At 43.7% G+C, this 26,649-nt stretch overlaps 1 protein-coding gene across 1 annotated transcript in view; it reads right to left on the reverse strand.

Moving 5' to 3' along the window:
• Window positions 1-26,089, reverse strand: part of LOC139288422 (plexin-A1-like) — a 111,478-nt gene extending 85,389 nt beyond the window's left edge. The window contains exons 1-7 of the mRNA XM_070909721.1: window positions 26,012-26,089; window positions 25,693-25,782; window positions 15,983-16,083; window positions 15,053-15,176; window positions 14,762-14,915; window positions 12,753-12,852; window positions 5,253-5,367 (exon numbers count right to left, since the gene is read on the reverse strand). Coding sequence (XP_070765822.1) covers window positions 5,253-5,367; window positions 12,753-12,852; window positions 14,762-14,915; window positions 15,053-15,176; window positions 15,983-16,083; window positions 25,693-25,782; window positions 26,012-26,089 — 762 coding nt within the window. The remainder of the gene's footprint in view (window positions 1-5,252; window positions 5,368-12,752; window positions 12,853-14,761; window positions 14,916-15,052; window positions 15,177-15,982; window positions 16,084-25,692; window positions 25,783-26,011) is intronic.
• Between the last annotated feature and the right edge of the window lie 560 nt (window positions 26,090-26,649).

Genomic DNA, 26,649 nt, shown 5'->3' on the forward strand with positions numbered 1-26,649 from the left:
CGACGCAATCACATGACTTTCAGCAGCTGAGCGTCCAGCACAGAAGGAAGTAGGGCAGATAGCATTAACTAAATGACATGGAATTATTGAGTAGTTGCTAAGGAGACATGAGGCACAGGTGGTGTCACGACCCTCAAGTATCCTTTCATCTCTTGAATAGTTAAACATCTCTTGCATCTCCTCCCACTCCTCCATCCTTCTCCTTCTTACACCAGCTTGCTCACTCCTTCCTCTCCTCCTGTTCAGTGGCGTCGCTCCCTCCAACTCTGATGTCTTTCTCTTATCCTTGATCCTCCCCTTCTTCCTTTCTTTCTTTCTTTGTCTGTCTCATTCCTCCTGTGTCATATCTTCCCCGTCTTCATTTTCAAATCCTCCAATTTCGCTAAACGTGTTGACAAATTGGTCTTGAGCACAGCCAAATCGGCCGTCTTTCCACCGTAATGAGATAATTAAAATGAGCTCCCTGACACAAACCTAATTAGGGGCATCTTATCGTGACCTCTGACCTTCCTCTGGAGACAAAAAAAAAAAACAGTTAATAACACATCAAGCCATGGTCCTGTGATACCTCTTCCATTTCATATTGGGTTTATTAAACTTAAGCTTTGGGGATATTCTAACGCGACTGTCAAGTTCAAGTTTATTTGTCAAATTGAATCATAGTGAGTAAATTTATAGTGAAATGTATGTCCGCCAGCTCCTACAATTGTGCAATAATAGTAATTCTGAGGGTGGAATCTCTTCTGGAGCCTCTCAGTGCTGGTCTGGTGTATCCAGTACCTTCTTCCCGACCACAGCAGGGACAAAAGGCTGTTATCTGGGTGGTTGCGATCCTTAACGATTCACCTAGCCTTAGTCTTACACCGCCTGGTGTAAATGTCCTTCAGGCAGGGAAGAGAAGCCGATTGTATGTTCAGCTGAAAGAAACCCCACTCTTTTCACTCTTATCACTTTCAGAGGCATTATCGGAGGTAGTATAGTAACGTGCATTTAATTAACCATGTATTGTTAACTGTGGAACTGAAGGGGCCGGATGTGAGACTTGTGCACAAACTTACAGGCTGACTAAAATGTGTTAAAGGAAAACCTGCTTGGTGGAAGGTGCAGAGGGCATTTTACATTTCTTTTTTATGTGCAGCGTGCACATAGTTTCATAAATGAGGCCCCCGGTTGTTTGAGCAAGCTTGCTTCTTCTCTAACAACTAGGCCACTGCCACACTCCTCCCCTTATGTTTTATTGTGGATACTCCACCTTTCGCTTCTCATCTCATCTGTCTCTCTCCATTAAACACGACGAGGATCAGAGAGGCATCTGGAGATGCATCTTTAAGCTTTAATACACTTTGAATAATTAACACACACGGCACACACACACACACACACACACACACACATAGACAGCTGAGTCTATCAGTGGCAGGCAGCTCCCCCCCTGCCAGAGAGACCCAGAGGGAGAAGGGAAGCTTGCTCTGTGCCAGCCCCAGAGCCTCCGAGCTGGGCGACTCGGAGCTGCGCACCAGCCTGAGCTCCAGCAACCAGCAACAATGGAGAGACAGCTGTAACTTTGACACCCTTAGCTGAGAGACAAAAAGAGAGGGTGTCTGGCCCCGGCTAATTGACATGTTGAAGGAATGAGGGAGTGGGTGAACAAGAGGAAAGGGCTTGTTGGATTAGAGATCAAAAAGGGAGACCCGTGTGGAGATGGCGGGTTGAGGTGCAGGGCTTGCTTTGAGCAGTGACATACGGGAGTCCATGTGTAGAAAGGTTTGGCTTGCGGCCTACGCTGCGTGTGCACATGCAAACATGCATTCCCGCGTGCCTCCATTTGTGTTTCCTGCAGCAGCGAGGGGACTTGACAGACACATATGAACATCTAACCGACTCACCCATCATGGTGATTCATCCTCTAATTAGCAGCACGAAGGCTAACGCTGATCCACATATTCTATATTCACCTTCTGTTCATCTGGAGCCTGCTAATGATTATCAATGAGGGCTAGGCTACAAAGCCACCCGTTCAATCCCCTTTGCAGCAGCAAATGCATCACGGACCTACTGTGTTTCAGTGTGTAAGGAGGTCAGGCTTCTAGAAAGAGGGAGAGAGTGGAAGGGAGGGAAGGAACAAGAGACGGGGGATGAATGGGGCAAAGGGGATGGAAGGGGGGAGGGCTGAAAAGAGGAAGAAAGAAAGAAAGAAAGAAAGAAAGAAAGGAAGAAGAGTCAGAGCTGGTGAGTTGCAGTTCCACACACACTGAAAAGGTCAGTGCCTCGATAGTTAAATAAACTGTTTCGGAACGGCTGATGCAGAGCAAGCGCTGGCTCATAATGAGCACTTCTTTTGACAGATTCAGATGACTTCACTCAGGAAGTGTCTTGATGGAAACATCAGACCCAAATAAATACCACCCATTAGAAGCTACACTTTCCTAAAACATGAATAAATCCATCATCGACGCTATCGAACACCTCGATATTTTTTTTTTTCTTTTGCAACAGTAACAAAGCGATGCAGTGCCAATACTGAAAGCTGGCCTTTTTATCAAATAACCCCAACCCTAACCATACCCGAGTAGTTTGTTTTCCATAACTGCAATCTTCCCCTAACTTTATACCATATTGTAGAAATTAGAGTTGTGTTTGCCAGAACCCTTCGCATCGGCACCGCTACTGTGCAAACTCAGTAGTCTGAATGAGGGGGGGGGGCTGCAGCCTTATGCTCTGCCTACACTGTTATAAAAGATTTACTGTATGAGTTTAAGACGTCTGTGCCACCCGCAAGTCCAAATTAGCAAATGAGACTCTTGAAATGATTAGCTTGTAACAAAAGAAAGACCTTGTAGAGCAGTAATTACAAGATCTCTTTTGTTATAACTGCTAATCATTTGTGTAATTCCACGTAATTCACTTATTATCAGCATCAGTATGTGCACTTCTCATAATTGTGATACTTTCGACACAATCTGATAGCAATATTAGGATATCATCAATAACCAGAAGCTCAGGTGGTGACAAGTGATGGAACTGTTGTTACATGGAGTTGTAGCGTTTTACACACATACAAAAAAAAAAAAAAAAGTCACTTTCTGTCAAAGCTCCCATCTGGGGCTGCTACTTGGCAGCCATTTTGTGCCTCTGCTGTCAATCATGCGCTGCATTAATTCATTCGTGGGACATGAAATATCCTGAGCAAAAAGCAGCCCCATGCAAAATGAATGAACGACTTAATTAACAAGCGAGCAAGCTGCAATCAATAAATGAATAAGCGGGCAAGCTTGTAGAAAATAAATGCAAACAAACCCGTTTCTCCATCACTTTTTCTGTTGTTGTTTTTTTGTTTGTTTTTTACACTGTCTTATTTCTCCTATTTCCTTGAATCTGAATGAAGTCATTTGAACCAACCCCCGGGCCCAGCATCGGCCCAGTCGGCTCTACCGGCCCGATGCTGGGATTCATTGGAGCAGAGCAAATTTGTTTGTCTCCGTGTTTGTTTGTCCTGGTGTTTGTGTCTCTCATTGTTTGTGTTTATACACATTTCTGTTCATGGCCTTCTCAAGTGTTTCTCCGACTCTGGCAATTTTCTGCCTGGTCGCCCCTAATGTGCCTCTCTGTTTATCTGCTGTCACAACACAACTGATTTATATATATTTACATATCCAGGAAGTGACAGCAGAGAATTATATTTACTTGAAGAAGGCCAAACTTATACATTAGTGGTTATCCGTTTACACACACACACACACACACGTACGCTGAAGAAATGTTTGTCATGTACCTGTGGCACGGATTCGCAGATGCTATGAATCTGATCAGATATGAAGTGAAGTCAGCCTCAAGAAATGTGACAAATGCCTTTGGGAAGATAACCAGTGTGGTGTGACTTCAATCACTTTGGCAACCTACTGCTAATGACACAAGGGGAAACTTTTTTCAGGCAGCGGAGATGGGCAATATTGCTTTCAGCAGGGGCTACGAACTGGCAAATTGGAACAAAATCAAGGCTAGAGGAGATAAACGTGTGACGACAAAGCTAGCGCTGTTTAGCTCAAGTGCGTGTGTGTGTTGCTTCAAAACGTTACCTTTTCAGTGAGGATACATCAAAACGCACGCGTCGCATCGCAAAAAAACCCAGAGCTGTCTCTCCACTGTCTGCTGTGTTCACAACAACAGTCCATGTACGGATCGGACGTGGTGGTGGTGGCACTGGTATGTGTGTCTATCAAAATTCTGCAAACCCCCCCCCCCCCCCCGGCCCCGACATTCAGAGTGTCTTGGTAACCATGGCAACACCTGCACCAAAAAGACATCATCAGAAGAAAAAAAAAAAAGAAAAAAAAGAAAAAGAATTCAAAATAAAGGCTGAATCGGCGTGGTTCTCCAAACGAGACGAGGATGGATGTCGGCCTGGTGCCATGACAGGAGGGCGTAGCATGTGATGACAGTGTGCGTACACATGGACAAACACAATGTCTTAGGTAAAGACAATGGTCAAAAATAACAGGGTTTTTTTCTGATTGCATAGTTTTAACATGTCAGGAGGAGAGAGGAGACAGAGGGGCAGCTTGCATTAGCGACCATGCGACACATAAAATGCCCATCTGATCTGATAGCCTTCTACCACACTTGCACACGCGTAAAAGGGATTTAAATGTCTGCCTTAAATGAGAGACGAAGCTCAAGCAAAGATCGTCGGGAGTTAAGTGCAACTTTCCGAGGACAAAAAAGAAAAAAAGAAAAAAAAGTTTCTTCGTGCTCGTCAGTGTGAATTTCTGCGTTTGTGCGAAAGACAGTGAGAATTACGGCGAGTGAGACAGAGGGACTGTGAGAGCGATTCAGCCCGCGGATGGATGAGGGTTTTCATGCAAATCTAACATTTGGGACGGCGGCGCATGCCTCCATTTGCATACTCATTCACCCCGGACTTGTTTATAAGTGAATAAATCCAGTGCTGCTTCGAGTACAACAGCTGCTGCCGGACCACTTACAGCCGCACTCACTCATACACACACATGCACACACACACACACACACACACACACACTCGAATGGTGTGCAGGTCCCAGCTGCACCCTTGGCATTACTATGCCACTATACATACGTGTGCGCGTGCATTTATACTTGTAAATATTTCCATGTGTCTGTGCTTCTGACTCTGCGTTTCTTTGTTTTGTTTTGTTTTTTTGTGTGTGAGAGCATGTTTAACAACGGAGGTTTGTGTGTGCTTTTTGTATATGTGTGCTTGCACAGACCATTACCTCGGAGGTGTTGACTCGTCCCTCCTGGAAGGAGCAGTCGCTGGCGTCCTGCGTGCACATGTGGCGATATTTGCACCAGTGGCAGGGGAAGTTTCCATTGACACAGGACAGGCACCTGGAGCAAGTGAGAATGTGAGAGACGGAGGAAAGAAAAGTAAAGGGGGTTAACATTGTTGAAGCGACAATCACCAAAATCCACTACGATACTTCAGAGCATTGCTGCCACCCTTGTTTTACTTTGTTTGTTCCGAAGAAAACTAGAGCTACACCGAGAAACCAGCCAGGCCAATATTTTGCATATATATCAGTATCGGTGTACAGGACAGCTGATCATATTTATCTCATGTGTTTACATTTAAAAAAAAAAAAATCGTTATACGTCTGCATTGACAACAGTATTAGCCTCAAAAATCCAGTATCAGTCAGGCTATAAAAGAAACCAAGATGAAACGGCAATAACCCATAATATAGCATGTTTCCAGAATAACAAATATATAGGCTTTCATTACAGCTGGAAATATTGAAAATAATTAATTTTTGCCAGTAAGATTCTTAAATGCACAAATAAAGGGCAACTTTCCCGTCCTATTCTCCCTTATCATATGTGATTTCGGTCTTCTTGGACATCCAAGAAGTCAAGTTTACTACTCAAAACAAATCCTGAAAATTACTGAAAATTGCTTTTGTTCACTCATAACTTCCACATTTCTCGTTATAATTTGCGTAAAAACACTCTGGCTGAAGTCAGGCTACTCTGACCTGCGTTCATCACAGATCAAGTGCGATGTGCTCAGGCGTATCACACCCGGACGCGCATCAACGCAGTCACACGACATCAAATATTTGTGTGTGTTTGTGTTTGCGTGTTGTGCCAAAATCTCCAGAAATCGCGTTGGAATGACAAGTGGAACTGTGGCCTTGCGCAATAAGACTTTATCCCAGCTGTCAGCGAGGCCAAGGCGGACGCTAAAGACAGTCGAGAGGGAGCAGGAGAGAATCCTTGGCGATCCACTCCTCCCTTCTTATTCTCCATGCTTGGAGGCTTACAGTGAACTAAGCTGGCAGACCAAGATAAGCCTGTTTTTATATAACACTTGGATTTTTTTTTTTTTTTTTTCCTTTTTTCTTCTTTTCCAGTGTTGAGGAAGCAAAATGAATATATGCACATTCAAACATGGATTACCACACGAAAAAACAAGGCTATCATGGCTACCAAGAAAGAAAGAAAAAAAACAAAACACAATGGAAGGGAAGGCTGTGCAAAACACAAACGTTAGTTTGGGTTTTTACTTTACATTTAATATGACAAGTTCAATGAACAGTTGTTCAATAGCTGTTCAATTTAGCAAGGCTTTGTTTTCATGATTGAAAAGGAGAAATAAATCCAAGCCTCTGATGCGTGATCATGACGTGTTTTTTGCTGTATCAAATTGTAAAAAAAGTGTCAAATCACTTTGCTAGCTGAGAAACCACTTCATTTTCAGCTGTAAGGTGTGTTGCAAAAATTATGAAAACAAGTTAAAAGTTAATAGATAATAATAGATAATTACAGGGACAGAAGTTGATGTTCAGTTACTCAAAAAAAGCTGCTATTCTCTTTCAACTCAAACAAGTCCTGGGCTCGTAGTCTTTACACCACGTCTGAAACCAAACGTTTTAACTGGCTTGAGCAAAAGCGAGCTCTAATTACACGTTACGTCAGTCCCCTCTCCTATATGCTATCACTGTACTCAATCAAGCCTCCTCCAACTCAACCCCCACACACACAAACAGATCTGCTCACCCACTCGCATCCACTCAAGGAGCTGACTGGGAACCTGTGGGGTCCATTGTATGTATGTATCCATCACCCATTCATTTTCACAGTGTGGCACTGCACAGCCGACTGTCTGCCACGTTAATATTGTACTTTGCAGAGCTCATTCGACTAAAGGGCTTTGCTGGGTTCGACATTCTTACCGAGAACTAGATGAGAAGCTTGGCGTCACTCTCTGTACACTACACATACGTTGCGGCAAGGAGGCTATTAGCTTAGCTTAGCAAAAAGACTGGAAGCAGAAAATAAACCTGCCAGCACCTCTAAAGCTCACAATTGAACACATTGTAGCCCATTTGTTTAATCCCGGGCAAAAACTGAGGAGAAAAAAAAATGTACCGTTGTGGGTCTACAAGGTGTTTGTGTTTCTTGTTTCGGCAAGAAAGCGAATAACCGTATTTCCCTCAATCTCAAACTATTTCTTTAAGGTTAATAGAAAAAAAAACATACGCAGAGTTAGCTTAAGGACCAGGTATTTTTCTTATGAGCTGGTAGAGAACAAAACAGAGTAACAAAGAGAAACAAAAGAGACTTCATATTCGAATTATATTCATCGGGTAGCCAGAAATATAATGCTAATGTTGCTCCAGATTATAGTCAAATCCATCAGTGCTGTACATTGCCTAAATGAAGTTGCCACCTCATTCGGTCTACATCCAGTTCATGAATACTCGCCATGTGGCCTTTCCTTGAAAAAAAAACAACAACAACAACTTTTGAACAGTTAAGTCAAAGGAAAAAAAAAAAAATATCACAATACCACCTTCGCTGTGCTGACTGACAAGCGATCTCCGACAAGTCTAGCACAAAAACGCCACAGTAATGAGCTACCGCGGGGGTTTCAAACCGGGTCCTTCAAACTGAAGGACAATTGCTCAGCTCACAATGCCACCCTGCTGCCAGAAAGGCTGACTTTAAATTGGATTTCAGTCTAATCCCCGCTCTGTCTTTGTCCCTCTGTCGTTGGTTTATTTAGATTTTCGAGGGTTAACTCCCAAATCGCCTTTATTGGAGTGACAGAGTGATAGGGGCTTCATATAGCCGGCGGTAAGCTAGTGAGACCAGACTGAACAGAGGCCCGAGGTTTATAATCAATGCCGGTGGATTTCCATGGGGAGAAAGGTGGACTAAGGTTATGCTAACAGTCTGATGTTTGTTAGTAGAGCTGGTGAGCCAGTTCCTCCTCACTATTAACCCCGGGGTTTATCGATTTCTTGTACTAGGGACGTGCGCGCACACATTCACAAGCCATGTGTGTGTGTGTGTGTGTGTGTGTGTGTGTTCATGGCTGCAGTAATACGCACTCACAGACTGAGACACACAAGCTGTCGCACATGTTGACATCTTAGCGTTCCTCTGGGTCACCTGGGCAGCGGAGGCTTGTCCTACAGTAGAGCTGTCAGCGCCCGGACGACTGGGCTTGGGTAAGTGGCTGCGCTGCTGCAATGTAGTCAATAAAATCCCCCTGCTATTTAACAAGGCCCGGCAACAGAGCCGGGTCAGACGCCTTTTCATCTTCAGCGAGGCTGGATCGATGGAGCAAAAGCCGTTGATATGCGAGCGGTGGCCCGGCACAAACGTATATATATATATATATATATATATATATGAAAGGAGCGAACGATCATGTGCTCATTTAATTCTGGCCAACGCGGATAAAGAAGCTGCAATTCTTCCCTAATTAGGAGGCTTGTCTTTCATCTTAAACTTACCAACACGTGTCGACATGTGCTGACCCAAAATGAAAGCGGGCCTGAAGCACAAAGATCTGACTGATTGGTTTAACATCACATCTCCCAGATATCTTTCATGTGGACAGTGTTTCCAAGGCGGGCCGCGCTATGTAACCTATAAATAGGCCTCTCAGCGTTTCATCCAATAAAGCTGCAAAGGGAGCAGCTATAAAACGATGCACACATCCTTAAGTTAACCGGCACAGGAACCTAACGAGAAGTTTAGATTCTAAACGGGGGACTCGGGTTCATTAGAAGGTATTATTGCATCTTGTCACAGTGATGCAGTCCGTGAGCCTCAACCCCCAGTTTAATTAAAACGGGTCACACTTGTTGAAAAATTCGACCGGCAACTTTTGCCACAAAAATCAAGCCTAACCCTTCCTGGGTAGCCAGATTGTGGGCTGGTCTCCCTCCCTTGAGTGCTTCTTTTCACTGCGTGGATTTCAGCTCTTTCATATTGTAATGGTCACGGTGGCCTGAGGCTGCGGCGCTAACCTTTTAGCTGCGTGGGACGCATTATTCCTGACACAATGGGCACAATCTCTGTCTCATTCACTAACACTCGGCTTTATAGCTCTCTTTTCCCTCTTCATGCCTCCCTCTCAGTTGTTTTTCCCCCCCACCGGCTCTCTCAGGGAATGTGGAGTTTTCTTCCCCGTCTCGCTCCCCCCTCCAGCGCTCTCTCTCTCTCTCTCATTTGTTTCTCTTCCTCTCTTTAAAGATGCATTATTCCTCCTCCCGCATGCTCAATTAAACTATTCCAAACCTCTTTTAATGCAAATGTCTAATATTGTAACAGCGTATGTAAATAGCTCGCAGCATAATTTGCTGTGCCAAGTCTCTGACTTCAGCTCGTGTGTGTGTTTGTGTGAGGCTGGTGATGCCGCCGGTGCTGCATCCGCCTTTAGGCCTGTGGAGCGAGGCTTGCCTGCGAGCTGCTCTGCTCGTGCATCTGTGCTGGTACTGTACATCTACGCCGCCGCCGCCGCTGCTGTTCTGAGTCTGTACTATCACACCCACCCACCCACCACGCCCATGAGGAGAACTCCGCTATCCGCCGCTCCTGTTCCAGCCTTCCGACAGGCAGGGTCACAAGCCTCAGAGGTGGAAGGTGACAGCGGAGGGGGGAGCGGCGTAATAATACGTGGGTTTATGTTACAGCTGCTGCGGTAATAACTGCACTGTAGTTTTACAGTCCTGCAGAGTCCTGAGGGGGCCAGCAAAGCCAAACATCAAAGGCTTAAAAAGCAGCACGCCTGTTTATTCAGCAAGGAGAGGAGGGCTAGGTAGGCTGGTTAATCAGGGGTATGGAGCACAAACACACACACACACACACACACACACACACACACACATACACTTATACACAAAATTACAAAACACTTCCTGCATGCACACAAATATGCATAAATAAACTTTGACACATTCAATAGGCTCTCACAAAAGAAACGAACAGAAAACTCCACACACACACACACACACAGACACACATTCATAAAATGAATCAAAGCCATTGAACTAGGCCTGGAGGCCCTGAGAAGTGGCCCAGGTGAGCTCTCTCTCCGAGCCCACTCCATTACGACCATCTCCACACAGGCACAGGCTGGAGCTAATTAACGGCCTATTACTATGCAGATATATGCAGGGCCAAGAGCAGAGCGCAGGCAATAAATGGGCTTGATGAACGAGAGAGGGGTAAGAACAGGGCGGTGGGTAGAGAGGGCTAAGAGGGGTCGGGGCCGGGGGAGGGAGAGACGGGCGAAGAGACGGATGGGAGAAGAGAAAGTAATAGGCGGACAAGAGGAAGGTGGGAAGGCAGGGAAGGAAAAGAGGGCCAGGGGGCTACGAGGGGGGAGTCTGGGGAAGAACGGTGGCATGGAAGAGAACGAAAGCAGGACAAGTGCACTTTACACTCCCTATTACTCGTCACTTATAGCGCAAGGGATCCAGAATGAAAGGTTACTGTCATAATTAGTAGTTTTTTGAGTTTTTAACTCTTTTCAGCGTTTTGGCTGAACTTTTCCAGCCATCAAGGAACCTTGAACAGAGAAACCAGAGTCTAAATTTAGCTCTTTGGCCATAGTTTGGTCTGTTTTTTCGAATCTTTATGGTTCTGCAGATGCATAGAAAAGACAAACGCAAACAGACAGATTTGAGTCTTTAGATTTTGGGATTGTTCAGCTTTAGATTTTGGTATTGTTCAGCTTTATTCTTCCTTATATCCTCATATTCTGAAGTAAATGGAGAAACAATACACTATGCCCAACCAGCAGACCACAAACCAGAGTTTTCGGGTATTTTAAATGATGTAGACATTAGGGGAGGAAGTAACGCTGTCATCAATCTGAGCTTGGCAAGAGAGAGAGAGAGATCCACTTTGACTGTGCCACAGATGCATTTTCATTTCAGGTGTATCGACACAAAGTGCAGATACCTCAATGTGAGGCGTGAGTGTGTGCCAGGTGGAAGAGACCAGAGTGAGAGAGACAGTGTGTGTGTGTGTGTGTGTGACTCTGAGCAGTAAAGTCCACTCAGCGACTTCAGAGCAGCGGCCAAGACTGGAGACATTTAGCGAATGACATTTTATTTATTTCCAGTTAACCTTTATTTAACAAGGCAGGTCAATTAAGAACACATTCTTTATTCGTTATCAGGCCGATCTCACTGGTGCCTCTCCTTCTCCCCCTGTCATAAGGGTTTAAGGGAGTTTTTTTTCTGTCAGCATTTCGTGTAATTACAGGTAGATTTTGATGCATATTAAGATGACAGGAACTTGAATAGTATGCTGGTGATAAAGATAGAGAGCTTACTTTATTTTGTAGAAAAATAGTACAGTATATACTAGTATGTATATTCTACATATATAGTGTATATATACTAGTATATAAATTGTTGCTTAATGACATCAAAAATATGCTAATTAGAAAAGGCATTTAGCAATTTCCGGCTGTGAGGCAGTCTTTTCTGCCAGTCTGTCAGCAAATATACGTTACAATAGAAAAGACTGCTTCATATAACTTGATAATCAAGGTCCTATTTCAAAGTTTGAAGGTGATAAGCAAAGACAATGATATGATATGCTTAAAAAAAAAAAAAAACAAACCCTGTAAGATTCAGACTGCTGTTGGTCACTGGATGACCAAGCTAGCTGCTGACGTTGCTCTAAAGACCCCCCTCCCTTCTTGCAATTTGAAAACTGCAGTCTTACAAATTGCAGTTTTGACAGAAAAACAGTGCCGAGGTTTATCAACTCGAATGCAATTAATATTTCATCAACTGAATTAACATTTTAGATGTTAAAAAAAAAAAAAGACCATTCATAACAACTTCAAGGAACTGCTTTCTGTAGTGTATATAAAGACTGTGTACATAGTCTCTCTCTTAAAATCTTAAACAACAGACTCAGCCGTGTATGTAAAACAAACACATGCAACAACAAAAAAAAAATCGCTCTCAAAAAGCAGCGCTGAAAAGCTAATCAGTATTCCTATACTTCAACGATGGATAATTAATTTCCAAGAAACACGACTGACATGTTCGAGACACCCGAGCTTGGCTGCCCTTCTAGGTCTTGCATGGTTAGGAATCGATTCATTTATTATTTCACTCACCAGTAGTCCCTTCATTGCTCGAGATTTAATCAACTAATTGATTTGTAAAAAGCATGAACACATTGAATAATGGATTAGCAGAGGTTGCACGCAGATTTGTCCATTCTCCATTATAAAAGTTATTTGCAGGCCAATATTTTAGCGGGCTGTGTCTTGCCGGGTGTGTGATATCACTGTATAATTGAAATAGCATATTTAATTTGGTGACAAAATGGCATACGCAAAGACAATTTTTATCTTGTCCTTTCCTCCTCTTCTAATTCCGCCCCATTCATACTCGGCGACCAACTCTTTGAAATAAATGAAATTGAATTTTGAAATTTGAAAAGAAACTCACGATTGGTGGACGCTGCAGTTGTAGAAGACCAAGTCCACGCTGGCAAACTTCTTCCCCGTCTCCTTCGACTTCAGGTACAACTTTATCACTCGCTGGTCACCTACAAGGAGTCACAAGACACCATATTGCCAGTGCTTTTTTTTTTTTCTTTCAACATCCTTTCCTACAGTTCGATTGTGTACAATTGATATTATCACACGCAGCACATATGGAAAATGTTTCATGAACCCAGGATCACGCCCCAGCCCAGGCAACGTCCGACTGAAATGTTAACAGCTTCATTTTTTCCGGCGTTACTTGTCGATTCCTGCACAGCTGACATTTTGCAGCCACGGTGTTTCTGCTGGAAAAGTAAAGCAGAGCTTGGAGCAGAACAAGTAGAATTGGAAGAAAAAGTTACTTGGTGGAGGTTTTGCAGGAGTTAGTATGTGAATCAGCAGTTTCTTATTTTGATGATCACGGAGAGAGGGGGGCGCAGTTAAAGAGCAGAACGACTCGTGTTGCACACAGCTGAATGAGCGGGCTGAGTGTAGCAAACAATTTCTATTTGTGCAGTATAACAAAGCTGCTCGACCGATAAAGCCCGGAATGAAGTGGAGTCATCTTCTCTCCAAAACAAAAGTTTGTTTTTTTGAGAAAGTGCAGCTTCACCCAGCATGTCCAGGCTGTCAGCTGTGGCTAATTTACTGCGACAGATATATGGAGCCCCAAAGTGTTCAATAATATACAGTGCTTAACAAATGTATTAGACCCCCCACCCAGTGTAAGGTGTTTGCCCCCGCTGCCCTAAATGAACAGTATTGCTGATGTCTCTGTAATGGTTAATCCACCAGTATGTGCAAGCCAAGCTCTTTAATCCAAATTACATCTTTAATGCTAAAATAGAATTATTGTTGTTATCCGTGAATTCTCAAATGTACTGTTTTACAAAAAAGCAGAATAAAATAGTAAAGCACATTATAATTTTTTTTGATTGAGATGCCAAATTACAGTTATTTACTTGCATTCCTGAACAGAAACATTTGTTTTGTATGTTGCAAGAATGCAAGCTGTTATCAGGGCCAAAGGAGGTCATACAGAATATTAAGATTTCTGGTTAATATATGTGAATAAGGACTATTTAGTTGTTCCAGTTTGTTCTTTGCCTAATAAATAACAATACACCTTTTAGTTTGAAACAAGTTTTTGACAGATTTCTAAAATATTTGTGTTTTCTCATTTTTATGACAGGTGGTCTAATACATTTGTTAAGCACTGTATATATATATATATATATATATGGTATATTTGGTGAATAAATTAATAAATAAACAGTTTTGTCACTTCTTATGACAGCGGTGTTTACCTAGCCCTCTCACCTGTCAGCCAAGCTAGCTCCACAACTGCTACCAGATTTAGCTAGTTTAGCCCATGTTAGCTAGAGCAACAACAGAACACCTAGCTGCTACTGTAAATGAACGCAAGAGTCAACCTCTTCTCGCTGTCATTTTTTATCCGTCCAGCTTAACAAGGCTGCACGTGCTCCCTGCCTCTTGCGGGCTGACTAGCCGACTTGGTAAGAGGTTTTACGTTGCGGTGTTTAATTACGGCAACAGCCTTGGTTGGTTCTTTCGTTGCTGTTGCTCTGGCTAACGGGAGCTAACTGGCTACATTTGCAGTAGCAGCTGTCGAGTTTGCTGGAGAGACATGGGGGCACGTGATTGGCGGAAAGGTGTGAGGGGGGGGCAGTGACTGTTGACAAAACCATTGTCAGTGTAAGAATATTAAAAAAGAAATGGGTCACAATTTACTCCTGTAATTACTGATCCTTGATTATTGATGTTTTTTTTCATTTTATGAATGCCTTGTTTATTCATGTCCGGGGTTCTAGACAGATATTGCTGGTTTTGGATTTAAACATTTTCCACCAGGAACCCCCCCCCCCCCCCGAGAGCATTCAAAAGAATTCAAGGTAGAAGTCCGGGAAACTTCCCGCCATAATTCTACAATTGTGTAATTTTTCTTTTTACCCTGGTCTCGTGTGATGGGGGCCACCTCTTTTGTCGAGGGGGACAGACAGTAGATCCGTCCACCGTATATGCGTCCTTCTGTCTCCACATAGTCCTCAAAGGAGCAGTTCACTCCGGCAGACAGACTGGGCACATTCTGCATCTGAAGTACCAACTAGGAGAAGGAAGGGAAGCAGAAAGGCGAGGAACTACATAAATTCGGGAATCGATACACTTCATTGACGATGCAATGACATCATCACACACACACACACACACACACACACACTGATACACCCATACACTCCGTACCTGCACTTCGGACATGGTGACAGAGACGGTGTCGGGTTGGACGGAGAGTCGGACACACTGCTCCGCTCTGGTGGTGAAGCGCTGAGGCTCCTCCGCTCGCTCGCAGCGATCCTTCCTCGAACATCTGGAGGAGGAGTTTATACCACAGTCACATCTCCGTTCCGAGATAAGGTTCAATTCCGATTTGTTTCCTATATTAAATCCATATTATTATTTTTTTTTTAATTTGGTCAAAATGTATGCATTGGTACCCTCAGCTGCTTCTCACTTATGAAACAAAACTAATGGAGTGCAGACATCACTGAATTAGTGACACATAGTATTAATGGAGCTCCAGGATACTGAGTGTCTTGTTTATTCGTGGGTGTCTGGATGCGTGGAAATTAGAAGTAGATTAGGGAGGTGCATGTGAACAACGTATCCAGTTAAAGGGCTTAACGCAGCGGCAACTGGAATATCTTCGGTTAGTGCTGACATGATAACAAGACTTTCAGCACTTTTTCCAATAACGCTGCAAATGTCTGAGAATAAATTTCAATAAATTGGACAGAGCACCTCGTACATAAAAGTACGGATGATTACTGTAATTCTTTCATGGCTGAACTTCAAACAAACAAGCCAAAGGATGACGTGTTCAAGTGAAAACACTTATTTCCAACATGTTGGCATGCAACATAAAAGGTGAACAGCACAATCCCGAAATCCAGAAGCAGATCACCGCAATATAAGATCTTAAAGATAACCCCCACATCGAAAACAAGAAACACCCTGGCACATTTTGAAGTCACAGGTGTAGGTAGCCCGTCATAGAAGTGGATCAGCAAAGTCATTTTTGTCATTCAGAAGTCAAATTTCTGATATACATGTTGGCATTATGCATTAATACTGCAGAGGACCCGCTTAAACGTAGTGAGCGGTATATGCACTTACACGTTGTGTAGCACACACCAGCCACAGTGAGGGTCTGCTGATCCCAGACAGGCTCCGCAGGAGGTGTACTGCTCACAGCTCTCCACTGGTACACGGGTGACCTGGAATTAAAACACACACACACACACACACACACCTGGTTAATATTGCACACAAACCCTGCGCACACCACCTCCAAACATCTTGTACCGTACAGATCTAGCGGAGGTGTCCCGCGCCCAGAACATGAGATTAAAGGAACGAGCCCCCCGTGACTATCAGAGATATCGGCTCTAACGGCTCTGCTACGGTGCTGCTTACAACTCCACACTGCTGCGCACACGGCTAAGCTAAAGGCGGAGGAGTGTATGGGTTAAGATCACGTCCTCTGACAAACACCTCTCTGTAACACAATGTGCACTGCTTACAGTTCGCGTCCTTTCAAATGAAAACATTGGGCCTTCTGATCACTTATTCACTACCATCGTCTATAAATTCATGTATGACGGGATGCCACATTGTCTTATTGCTTTCCTGGGGTGTGTATTGATCATTTTCCATTGTTGCATCTTGACTTTTGAATCACTTCTTTTCACTGGTAGTATGAAAAATGGATTACGAATGAAGGGGGGCGCGCTTACTTTTACACGTTGAGGTCAGTTTGCTATCCGTGAGGAGTGTTGCTCAGCTTGTGATGTCATCAGGGTTACTCTGACTCGGACACTATACGTAGACATTTAATAACGCCAGCGGAATGGCTCTGGGAATGGCGATGTCGGTCCACCACTTTTGTCCAGACAGAAATATCTAAACAACTATTGGATGGACTATCAGGTAGTTTTGTACAGACATTCATGTTCTCCAGAGGATGCAGCTGAATTAATTTCCTGATTTTTTTTTCTTTTTCTCTAGCATCACCACGAGGTTGACATAGGCGGTTCTGAGTGAAATGTCTCGATAACTATTGGTTCTTGTCCCCCTCAGGGTGAATTGTAATAATTGGTGATTCCGATGCTTTGGTGTATGACCAAATACCTGCAAAACTAATGACATTCCCCTCAGCCTCAGCTGCACTTGTGTTTAATACTAATTAGCAAATGTTAGCGTATTAACGTGCTAAAAATAAGACGGTGAACATGTTAAACACTATATCTACTATATGACTGGCATTTGTCATAAAAGCATGCTGATGTAAGCATTTGGCTCAAGCACCGCTGTGGCTTGTACAGAGGCGCTAGTATGGCTGACTCTGACTCTTAGTCTTGTTAATTAAAAGCCTGCGGGGGGGGGGGGTAGGATCCAGCATTATTTCTTTATGCAACCTTCCAGCTGTCAAAAACTACTAACCTTCTAAATCATCCGTTAAAACGGGAATTGCAGCACTCAAATGAAAACGTAGCCCTCATTAGAACATAGAGGGGCCAATTTTGCTTTAATGCCTGTGGATTCCTCGCAAAGAATATGCTATTGTACTTAACACCACTGAGATAAAGATCAAGGATTACTCCTTTTTGTCCGCTAAATCTCTACCGACTGCCATCTGTGCGTGTCTGCGTGACTAAGATAAGACGAAACTTTAATGATCTCTTTGGGGAAATCTGAGAACGTGGGTGTTGTTAACAAGGGCATCAAACAAATTGCTGTCCAAATGTACCTGCCTCTGAAGCTACAACCAGAAGACAATTATCATTTAAGACGTCCATTTCCACAGGTAGTAGCCTTTGCAGTTTTATCATGTCGTCGTTTTCTGCATTTTCACCAGCCATCATCTGTCTGCATGATCGTCAGGAGGAGTTGCCTTGAATTCAATCCAGGTTGTAGAATACCTGAAAGTCGAGGATTTTATCCTTTTAAGAAGGCATTTTGAAATGCTTAAAATCGTACCTGTGCACACTGCAGGTCTACTCTGCTCTCTCTTAAACCAATCCAAAATGACCAGTGCATCTGCATCCGTGTGTGTTTTATCTCAACTTCCTGGATGCAGTTTGCTGGCGGCAGACGGATTGGACAAGAAACTGCCTCGGGGAGACACACACCAGTGAAAAAGTTACTATTTGGACCAAATTAAGAGTTTGAGACAAGTTTTCTAGGGCAGTTGTTAAATACTTAAATACATCACTGGCCACCCAATTGGCGTCCACACACGTGAGCACATGCACGCATACACACACACACACACACACACACACACACACACACACACACACACACACCTCCAGCTGCTTCAGTTAGGTGAAGTTCGACATCAATAACACTGCAGAGGCAGAGGGGGCACACCAGGTGAGCTGGAAGGTGGTGAGGGTGAATTCTAATGGCGGCTGCCGGTGCAGCAGCGTAGAAACCTTCAAAGAAACCCTCAAACTTCAAACAGTGAATCAGGCTCTTTTTGTGTTCTTTTGCGTGAGCAACTGCTGCACGATTAATCAGACACAAATGCACATGTCGGTTTTCACGCCACTGTATACTTCAAATATGTCTTCATCATATCTCATTCATCCAATCGTGTGAAAACGCTTCATCTTCCTCATTCTCTCTGTTGCTCCTCTTACAGCACCCTCCACTGCCCAAGCCCCTGCTTCCATCAGATGAGTCCTAATGCATGGAGCAGCGTCTGCTGCCCTCCTGCAGAGCACCCCACTGGGATCGGCTCCAGTCATGGCTCGCGTGGCTAAAATAGTCTGAGTCTGCATCAAAACTTAACGTTCAAGACAAGGCGTCTTGCACTCAATGTGTGGTGTGGTGAGACAGTCTGCTTGGGGTGCCAGTCAAGTTTCTCTGCTGACGTGAGTGAAGGTTTACAAGCATTTGTCAGAAAGGATACACAAGCTTCAATTGAATTAATGTGCACAACATCAAATCACCAAAAATCTTATTTTACTCTTTTATTTTATTACCCCGGACTGAAATATCTAAACAACTGTTAACATGACATTTTGTACAAACATGAATTGTCCCCAGAGGATGAATCCTTATGACTTTGATGACTTTTCCTCAGGTTGACATATTTGTTTTTTGTTTTTTTTCTTAAATCTCTCAACAACTATTGGACGGATTGCCGTGAAATGTAACGTTGCACGTTTATCATATGCTAACTTGACCGCGGAAGGAGAACGTGTTCTTTTTCACTCCTGGGCGAGGCAAAACACGGATAAAATGCTGTACATTCATGGTTCTCAGACAATGTATCCTAATTACTTTGGCGATCCCTTGACTTTTTCTCTAGCGCCATCATGGGCTTGAAAGATGTGGTTTTTGAAATGTCTCGACAGCTATCGGATGGATTCCTGTTGAATTTGGTATAGAGACTCGGGTTTCCCTCAGGATTGTTAGGACCGGATGTCCTAACATCTTGTCGAAGCGTCCTTGAGCAAGACACTGAGCCCTAAGTCTGAGTTGCTTCTGATGGAGACCGGCACCTTGCATGGCAGCTCTGTGTGAATGAATGGGTGAATGAGACTTTGCTGTAAAGCGTTTTTGGGAACTGTGAAAGTTGAAAAGTTCTATATAAATGAGATCATTTACAATTTACCATTCATAAAGCATTATAGGACCAAATGAGTGCAAAACTAATGACATTACCGTCAGCTTCAGCTCTACATTGAGCTTAGTGCTAATTAGCACGAAGACAAGACAAAACCAACATGTTGAACACGGCAGATTTTACACCGGCTAAACATCAGCATGTTAGCACCGTCACTGTGAGCATGCTAGAATGCAGTACAGTACAGCCTCACAGAGCCACGAGCATGGCTGTAGACTCTCAGACTTGCTAATGGACAGACAGACAGCGTGGCAGCAAAAACCTTTCACTGGTCTGGCAGCTCTGCCATATTAGCAAAGTCATTCCAATACAAAAAAAACGTGGATTAGTCTTTTGCCACAGGAACATCAAAGCCAATGGTGGAAAGGTTTTGGGACTTTCTGGCTGGTTTTGTGTGATGAAAATTCCTTTTTTTCCCTTTTGTGGTCGGGGTATATATATATATATATATATATATATATATATATATATGTTCCTAATATGATGTTATTTATAAAGTTGCATCTCTAGACAACTTTCACAACAGCGCATCTGCCAACTACATGACTATTCTCCTCCTTCTGTGTCGCTCTGGCGTTGGACACATTAGCTTATGGCAGATTCATAGTATGATAATAGCAACCTGTGTCTGACAACTATTATAATGCTACCATTACCAGGCACAGGCCTCTTACAGGACACCAAATAGCAGCAAATTGCAGTCATTACTTGCCTGGACAAATACCGCGCCAGTAATACAGCCTATCTGATGGAGGGAGGAGGGAAAAAAAAAAAAAAATATGTCTCACCCAAGCACAACAGCCAGGGAGAGAAGTTTATTCAATGGGGCTTTGTGGTGGTGGGGCGGATGATGTATTCCAATGGAACAGTTCAATTATTGAGTTATAGAAAACAGATAATGGGATGGGAAACGGGAGATGCTCAGCCAAAGACTCTTTGTCTTACTGAGGTGGCTGGGGAGCGCGTGTGTGTGGCAGTAAGTAAGTGAGAACCACCTATTTATATTAAATATGGCATTTTCATCCCTGGCCTATTTGCTGCTGCAGAGGGGAAACACATTCATCTGCGGACAGTGGAGGGAGGCAGGAGGGGGAAAAGGACAGGAGAATTAGGAGATGAGGTAGAGGGAGATCACAATGGAAAAATGTCCATTTTAACCATTCATTTTACCCTTCAAACTGATAATGGACAGAGTTTGTGGACAAAAAAAAACAAACAAAAAAAAAAACTTCTAGTAGATTTCAGATGCTTTTTCTTTTTTTTCGTCATGTTTCCAGGGCGGAAAAAAAGATGGAGCGCAGAGGATGTGATGGGGGGGGGGGGTTATTACAAATAAATAACAGCTACAAATGAGCCTCTCTCATTTGGGTCATGATGGAGAGGCTCTTAATTTGCCTCGTGGCAGACGAGAGGAGGGGGTAGAGAGATAAAGGGGGGGGGGGGGGGGGGGGGGGGGATGAGGGATGCAGGGAAGGATGGATGAGAAAGACACACAAATGTAATCGGGACTGATTTTTCATTCCACTATGTCTATGTGGCACCAGCTAGCCGCAGCTATAAGCCCTGCTGCAATTGTCCCATCCTGTACAATATGGAGGAGAATATAAGGTGCCATCACCACACAATGGGCTACTGGATGGCTTATTCTGCCGCACAAACCCGCAGGTACGCAATTTGTGGGATGCACATTCTGATGATACAATGTTTGCACGCGTGAGTCAATAAAACCATATGAACTTTGACATAAGGATGTGAATTACAATCCAATGGAAACAACGTAACACAGCAGACAGGTACACACACTGCAGAGCGACAGTGTGAATATACACGTACACAGGTGTATACTAAATCAGAATCAGAAATACTTTATTGATCCCCGGGGGGAAATAATGGCAGGATCTAAAATACACGCTTTGATTCTGCCCGATTTCCTGTCTTTTCCCTCCTCTCTCTCTCTATGCCTCTCTGTCCTTTCTGTTATGCTCTCATCTGTCACGGATTTGGCAGGACAACAACAAAAAAAAAAAAAACACCGCAAATAAGGTCATAGATCAGCGACGGACTCAACCTTGGAGGAAACACGCAGAGCCGGGGGGAGAAACAGAAGGAAAATACAAGAGAGGACCTCTCCGTCGCTATCCTTTTAAAGTATATTCTTACTTTCACGTGCTGTCCAACCACCAGCAGGTATTAGCCCCATCCTAACAATGAGTGCACAATGGGAAACTTTAGCAGTTTCATGCCCTAGAGGCTGAGTGGAAACCCAACACACCTCTGACAGTGTCTATGATCGTCACAAACTATACAGTAATCCTCCTCAACATGTTTCTCTTTGTCATCTTTCCCTTTTATGTCACTCCTGCGCAAGACAGATAGTAGAGGTGGTGGGGGTGGGGGGGGTTAATTGCTGTGTGTAACATTACTGCCCTGTAATGCCTGGATCAGGCTTACAATTTAAAACCGCACTGGGCGTGACTTGATGTAAACATACCACCCATTATATTAGTGACTACAAAAAAAGAAGAAGTCCTTGGGTTACAATATTCAAAATAGTGGTACCTTTATTCTCTGCTCACCTAAAGTAACATTAATATTTGGGGATATCAGCTTATTTGCTCTCTCTTGCCGTTCTTTAAATAGGAAGTTCCAGCAGCACACGGTTAGCTCAGCTTACAGCGTAAAGCCTTGAAAAAGGGCGGGGGGGGGGGGGGGGGGGGGGGTGAAATCTGCCTTCCAACACCTTTTAAAGCTCACTAATTAACACATTACATCTTGTTCGTTTAATCCGTAGAAAAATTAAACCTCACAGTGACAACAACAAGACCAGAGCGGAGACACAACGTGAGCTGCAGAGGTGCTGGCAAGCGGATTTTGTTAACTTTGGACAAAGCCAGGCTAGCCACTTCTCCCCCGGCCAGACTTTATGTTGAAATAAACTAACCACCGGCTGGCTGTAGCTATATATTCAAAGGAAAGATACAAGAATGGCATCGGTCTGATTATGAATTATGACTATAATGGTATTCCATTACAGCGACATACAAAAATGTCTTCTTAACTGCAGATATGTGTGTGATGTTTGAAGCTCTGATCCACCTACAGTCCCTCTCGAATCTCTCACTCTCTTTGTCACACACACACACACACACACACACACACACGTTGACTTAGGTGTTTTTGGAGACATCACATAGACCTTACCTAACCCTTAACCTAACCCTAACCATAACCACTGAACCAAAAATCAGCTTTTTCTGAATTGGACAAGCCGTCCCCAATTAACTGGTCTTTAGCGTGGAATGTGTCCCCAAAGGTGGCCTAAGTAAGAAACACACACACTTTTAGCCCATTTCCAACCACATTAAGACATCTCTCTCTCTCTCTCTTCGACTGTCTCACAAATCACATTTTGATCAGCCAATCACTCACCTCTACCATGACATACTGCTGGCAGCTGGGGTGTGTGTGTGTGTGTGTGTGTGTGTGTATATATATATATTTGTGTGTAAGTAAGGAAAGTACAAGACTTATGTCCAGCTCTCAAACCCCAGCAAGAAAACCCTCACAAACCTATCCCATGGGCTCCGCGCAGACTGTTAATGAGCGGAGGAGCAACTGCCACCGACACTGTTAGCAGCACTTCCTCCGCTGTTGTTTTCTCTGCCTCAGGAAAAAAAAGCCCCCCAGAGTGGCTGCTTACATCTGCTTTGGAGCCACCACTCATTTTTGATTATGCAAAAAAAAAAAAAAAAAAAAAAAAATGTTTAAATAAAATGTGTTTATTGATGCCACTGGTTAAATCCACAAGGGGCTCGGCGGTCAGTAAAAGCTCAAGTATTAAACTTGAGCTTTAGACAGCAGCATGCCCTGAAGGACTTCAACGTCTTGCTCAGAGACACTTGAGAAATTCTATTCACAGTTGCCCTCCGCTTGAAATGACAGCGTCTTGAAGCATGAGTCTTAACCACCACACGTCACTAATTTCAACTTGCCCACACAAAACAACTGCAAAGATATGCCGTTCCAAAACTCACTCACCAATTAGCTGACAGTGCCAAGGGCACTTCCAGTAGATTTCTGTATCCTCTCCTCATTATTCTTCCTGTCCCTGTCTTCACTGTCTTTTTAGTGACTTCAAAGTTGGACAAACACCAAAGAAGCTGCTTTAAAAGGAGCACGTGGCAGTCTTTTCTCCCTGACCTCCAAGTGCAGTAAATGCTGAGTGAATTGAATATGAACTCGCTCTGATGTAGTGCCAGGGGTAGGGTTTCTCCGCTGTGCAGTACAGTACGGCTGAGTACATTTCTGTACTGTAGCTAAATCGATACACGGAGGTACATCATCAGACCATTATGCCGCGGTCTGAGTGGCCTCGCGGAGGCAGGGCCGAAGGCATTTGTTGCCAACAGGTCACCTTACGAAGCTGTTTTACAAGCAGAGAGGCTTGACCTTGCCCTGCGAGTTCAGTAGTGGAAATGCGGTGGTGGTGGTGATGCTGCAGCAGGGAAAAGATCAGAGACCGGGCTCGACCCCACAGGCGTCAATATAAGAAGTAGATTGCCCCAAAACAAAGAAAAACATAACATACAACTCCTCAGGCTCTATTAGTCTGCAGTGAAATAAAAGAATAGCTAAAAGGAGGGTGTAGAGAGCTTCGCCTCATTGCTGCGTAGTGGAAGCTGGTAATTCTATGATAAGTGAGTAATTTGGTACAAAGGTAGAGTAGAAATCAATAAATTATGAACTGTAATCCACTTAGCCATTTACTTTAAAGCCATGAGGTGATGTCATCCACAGGGACATACAGGATGCAAGAAATACTTCCGTCTAAGTGACGTCAACAGGGCGGTGACAGCGTGAAAAAATCCCTCTTGCCCTGCTGTTTTTATTAGATCGGGACAATTTGACCACGTAACGAGGAACCAACGGCAATAATAAAACTGATTTAGTGCCATTGTTCATTTTTATGAGCGCGAAAAATGATGTGATACGACTGAACAGAAAGAGACGGACCAAAAAGCTAGAGGCGGGCAAAGATACATAGAGTGAAAGAACAGAGAGAGAGAGAGAGACTGTCTGCGCGAGTGTGTGTGTGTGAGCGAGTGTGTGTGTGTGTGTGTGTGTGTGTGTGTGTGTGTGTGTAGCAGAGACACAAAGAGGGCCATGTATAAATCCATCGCTCGCTAATCGAAAAGCTCTCCTCTTCCGGTGAATCGGACAGTTTTACGTTTTCGCACAATGCGTGTGTGTGTGTGTGTGTGTGTGTGTGCGTGCTTGTATGTGAGTCGGGGTCTGCTATACAGATATGCAGTCTATATGCTGCAGTCCAATCCAGCACTTTTAATTATGTGTGTGAGTGAATATGGGGAAAAGGTAAATTGCTCTGTCAAGCCGGGAAATGGGCTTTTTGATGTTTGAGCTCTCATCACTTGGCATTTCTATTATTCAACAAGGAGAGAGGGATGAAGAGGAGGAGGAGGAGGAGGAGGGAAGACAGGACAAATAGGGTGAAGGTATACCTCACTTCTGAGAGTGATCATCCAAGCGAGCATGTACACAACAGCCGTTTAAGTTACGTGGCGTACGCGTAGTCCGCTAGGATTAAAATGGAAAACTCATCTTATAGTTGTTTTATTGGTTTTTCATCCGTGCCGAAACATATTCTGAATTTAACGTTATCAGCTTTAGACAACAAGCTCAACTTTTTTTTAAAAAACCCGACTAGCGTTAGCAATCATATGTTTAGCATTACATGTTGACAAATTTACATTGAAATGTTATTTATTTTATTGTACAAATGTTACAAACTTGAACATTAAAATATATATATATATATATATATATTTTTTCACTTCATAGCATATTTTTCCAACCACAGTTACAGCACCATTAGCTTCTTATCCTGAGCAAAAGCTAGTTGGGTTCACAGTTGGACCCCTCTTGGACATGCCGCACCATCTGGCAGCCATTTTGGAGGCAACAGTGGCTACATTTCTATACTTCTGCTGTCTCGAGACAGCTGGTCAAACGTGGTTAAACTCTGTGCTGGGATCTGATCTTGTACTTGTATGTTCTCATTAGGCTGGATCTGTGAATTTAACAGCTACCGTTTTTTTCTTTTGGATACTTTTTTTTTTTGGGGTAGGTTTATACACCCCTAGGCTTGGCCAGAGACCTTAAACCACGATACACTATCTCCGGTCCAGACAGCCTCTGGCAGGGAAGGCTCCTCATCAGCAGGCCGGGGAGGCTCTGCGCACACTCTGGTCCTGTAGACCGTCTGGAACACAAGTTCACATTCTGCAGCAGAGGGAAGATCCTTATTCTGCTCTATGCCGTCTGAAGCTGGAACTTAGAGAGCAGTTACTCTGCAAACTCACTCCATCTGAGAGAGACAGAAGTGAGGACCCCTGAAAAATATTGGAAAGATGAGGCAGGAAAAAAGTTGGAGAAAGGAACAGACGATATCCTGCAAACCAATTATATTTTCCCACTTCCTCAGCTCTCACCACCTCGCTCTCATTTTCTGCGTCATTCTCTGGACTGTGAATGTGGTCACTGTTGAAGCTCTGGGAGTGAAAGGCCATTACTGCTGTACAAAGAGATGGTCATTCCAGCTCATCTACTCTGTCAATTGGTGTGATTCTGATTTCCACAGAAGCAGAATTACGCCGAAAAGACAAAATTTCGAACCAATCTTGCCGTCACAGCACAGATCTAAGGCAAACGCACACTAGTGCAAGAGTAGCTTACATATAACTAAACCAACTTGCGTCCATCCCCAGTTGCCATTAGATTTTTTTTTAAAAGGAATAAGTCATGGTAAATGAATAGTATTTTGGGGAAATCTGCTTGTTCGCTTTCTTGCCGAGTTACAAGATCGACCGATTCCACTCTGCTGGTGAGCAGAACAATTCGCCCTGCTGCGAAATTGTTCCAGCACACAACCCTACAACTTTTTTTTACTCATCTTTTTTTGTACTGACTAACCCTCTAGACCCCATAGCCCCCCCACCCCCCGATCGCCTGTTCTATACATCACTATAGAGCCCTTGAGCACCCATCATTTTAAAACCATCATTGTCCAAACACAGATAATTAATTCCTGAGCTTTGTATTGTGGATACTTCAAGGTGTCATCAATAAC

Source organism: Enoplosus armatus, chromosome 8 (assembly GCF_043641665.1).
Source record: "Enoplosus armatus isolate fEnoArm2 chromosome 8, fEnoArm2.hap1, whole genome shotgun sequence".
Classification (NCBI taxonomy): domain Eukaryota; kingdom Metazoa; phylum Chordata; class Actinopteri; order Centrarchiformes; family Enoplosidae; genus Enoplosus; species Enoplosus armatus.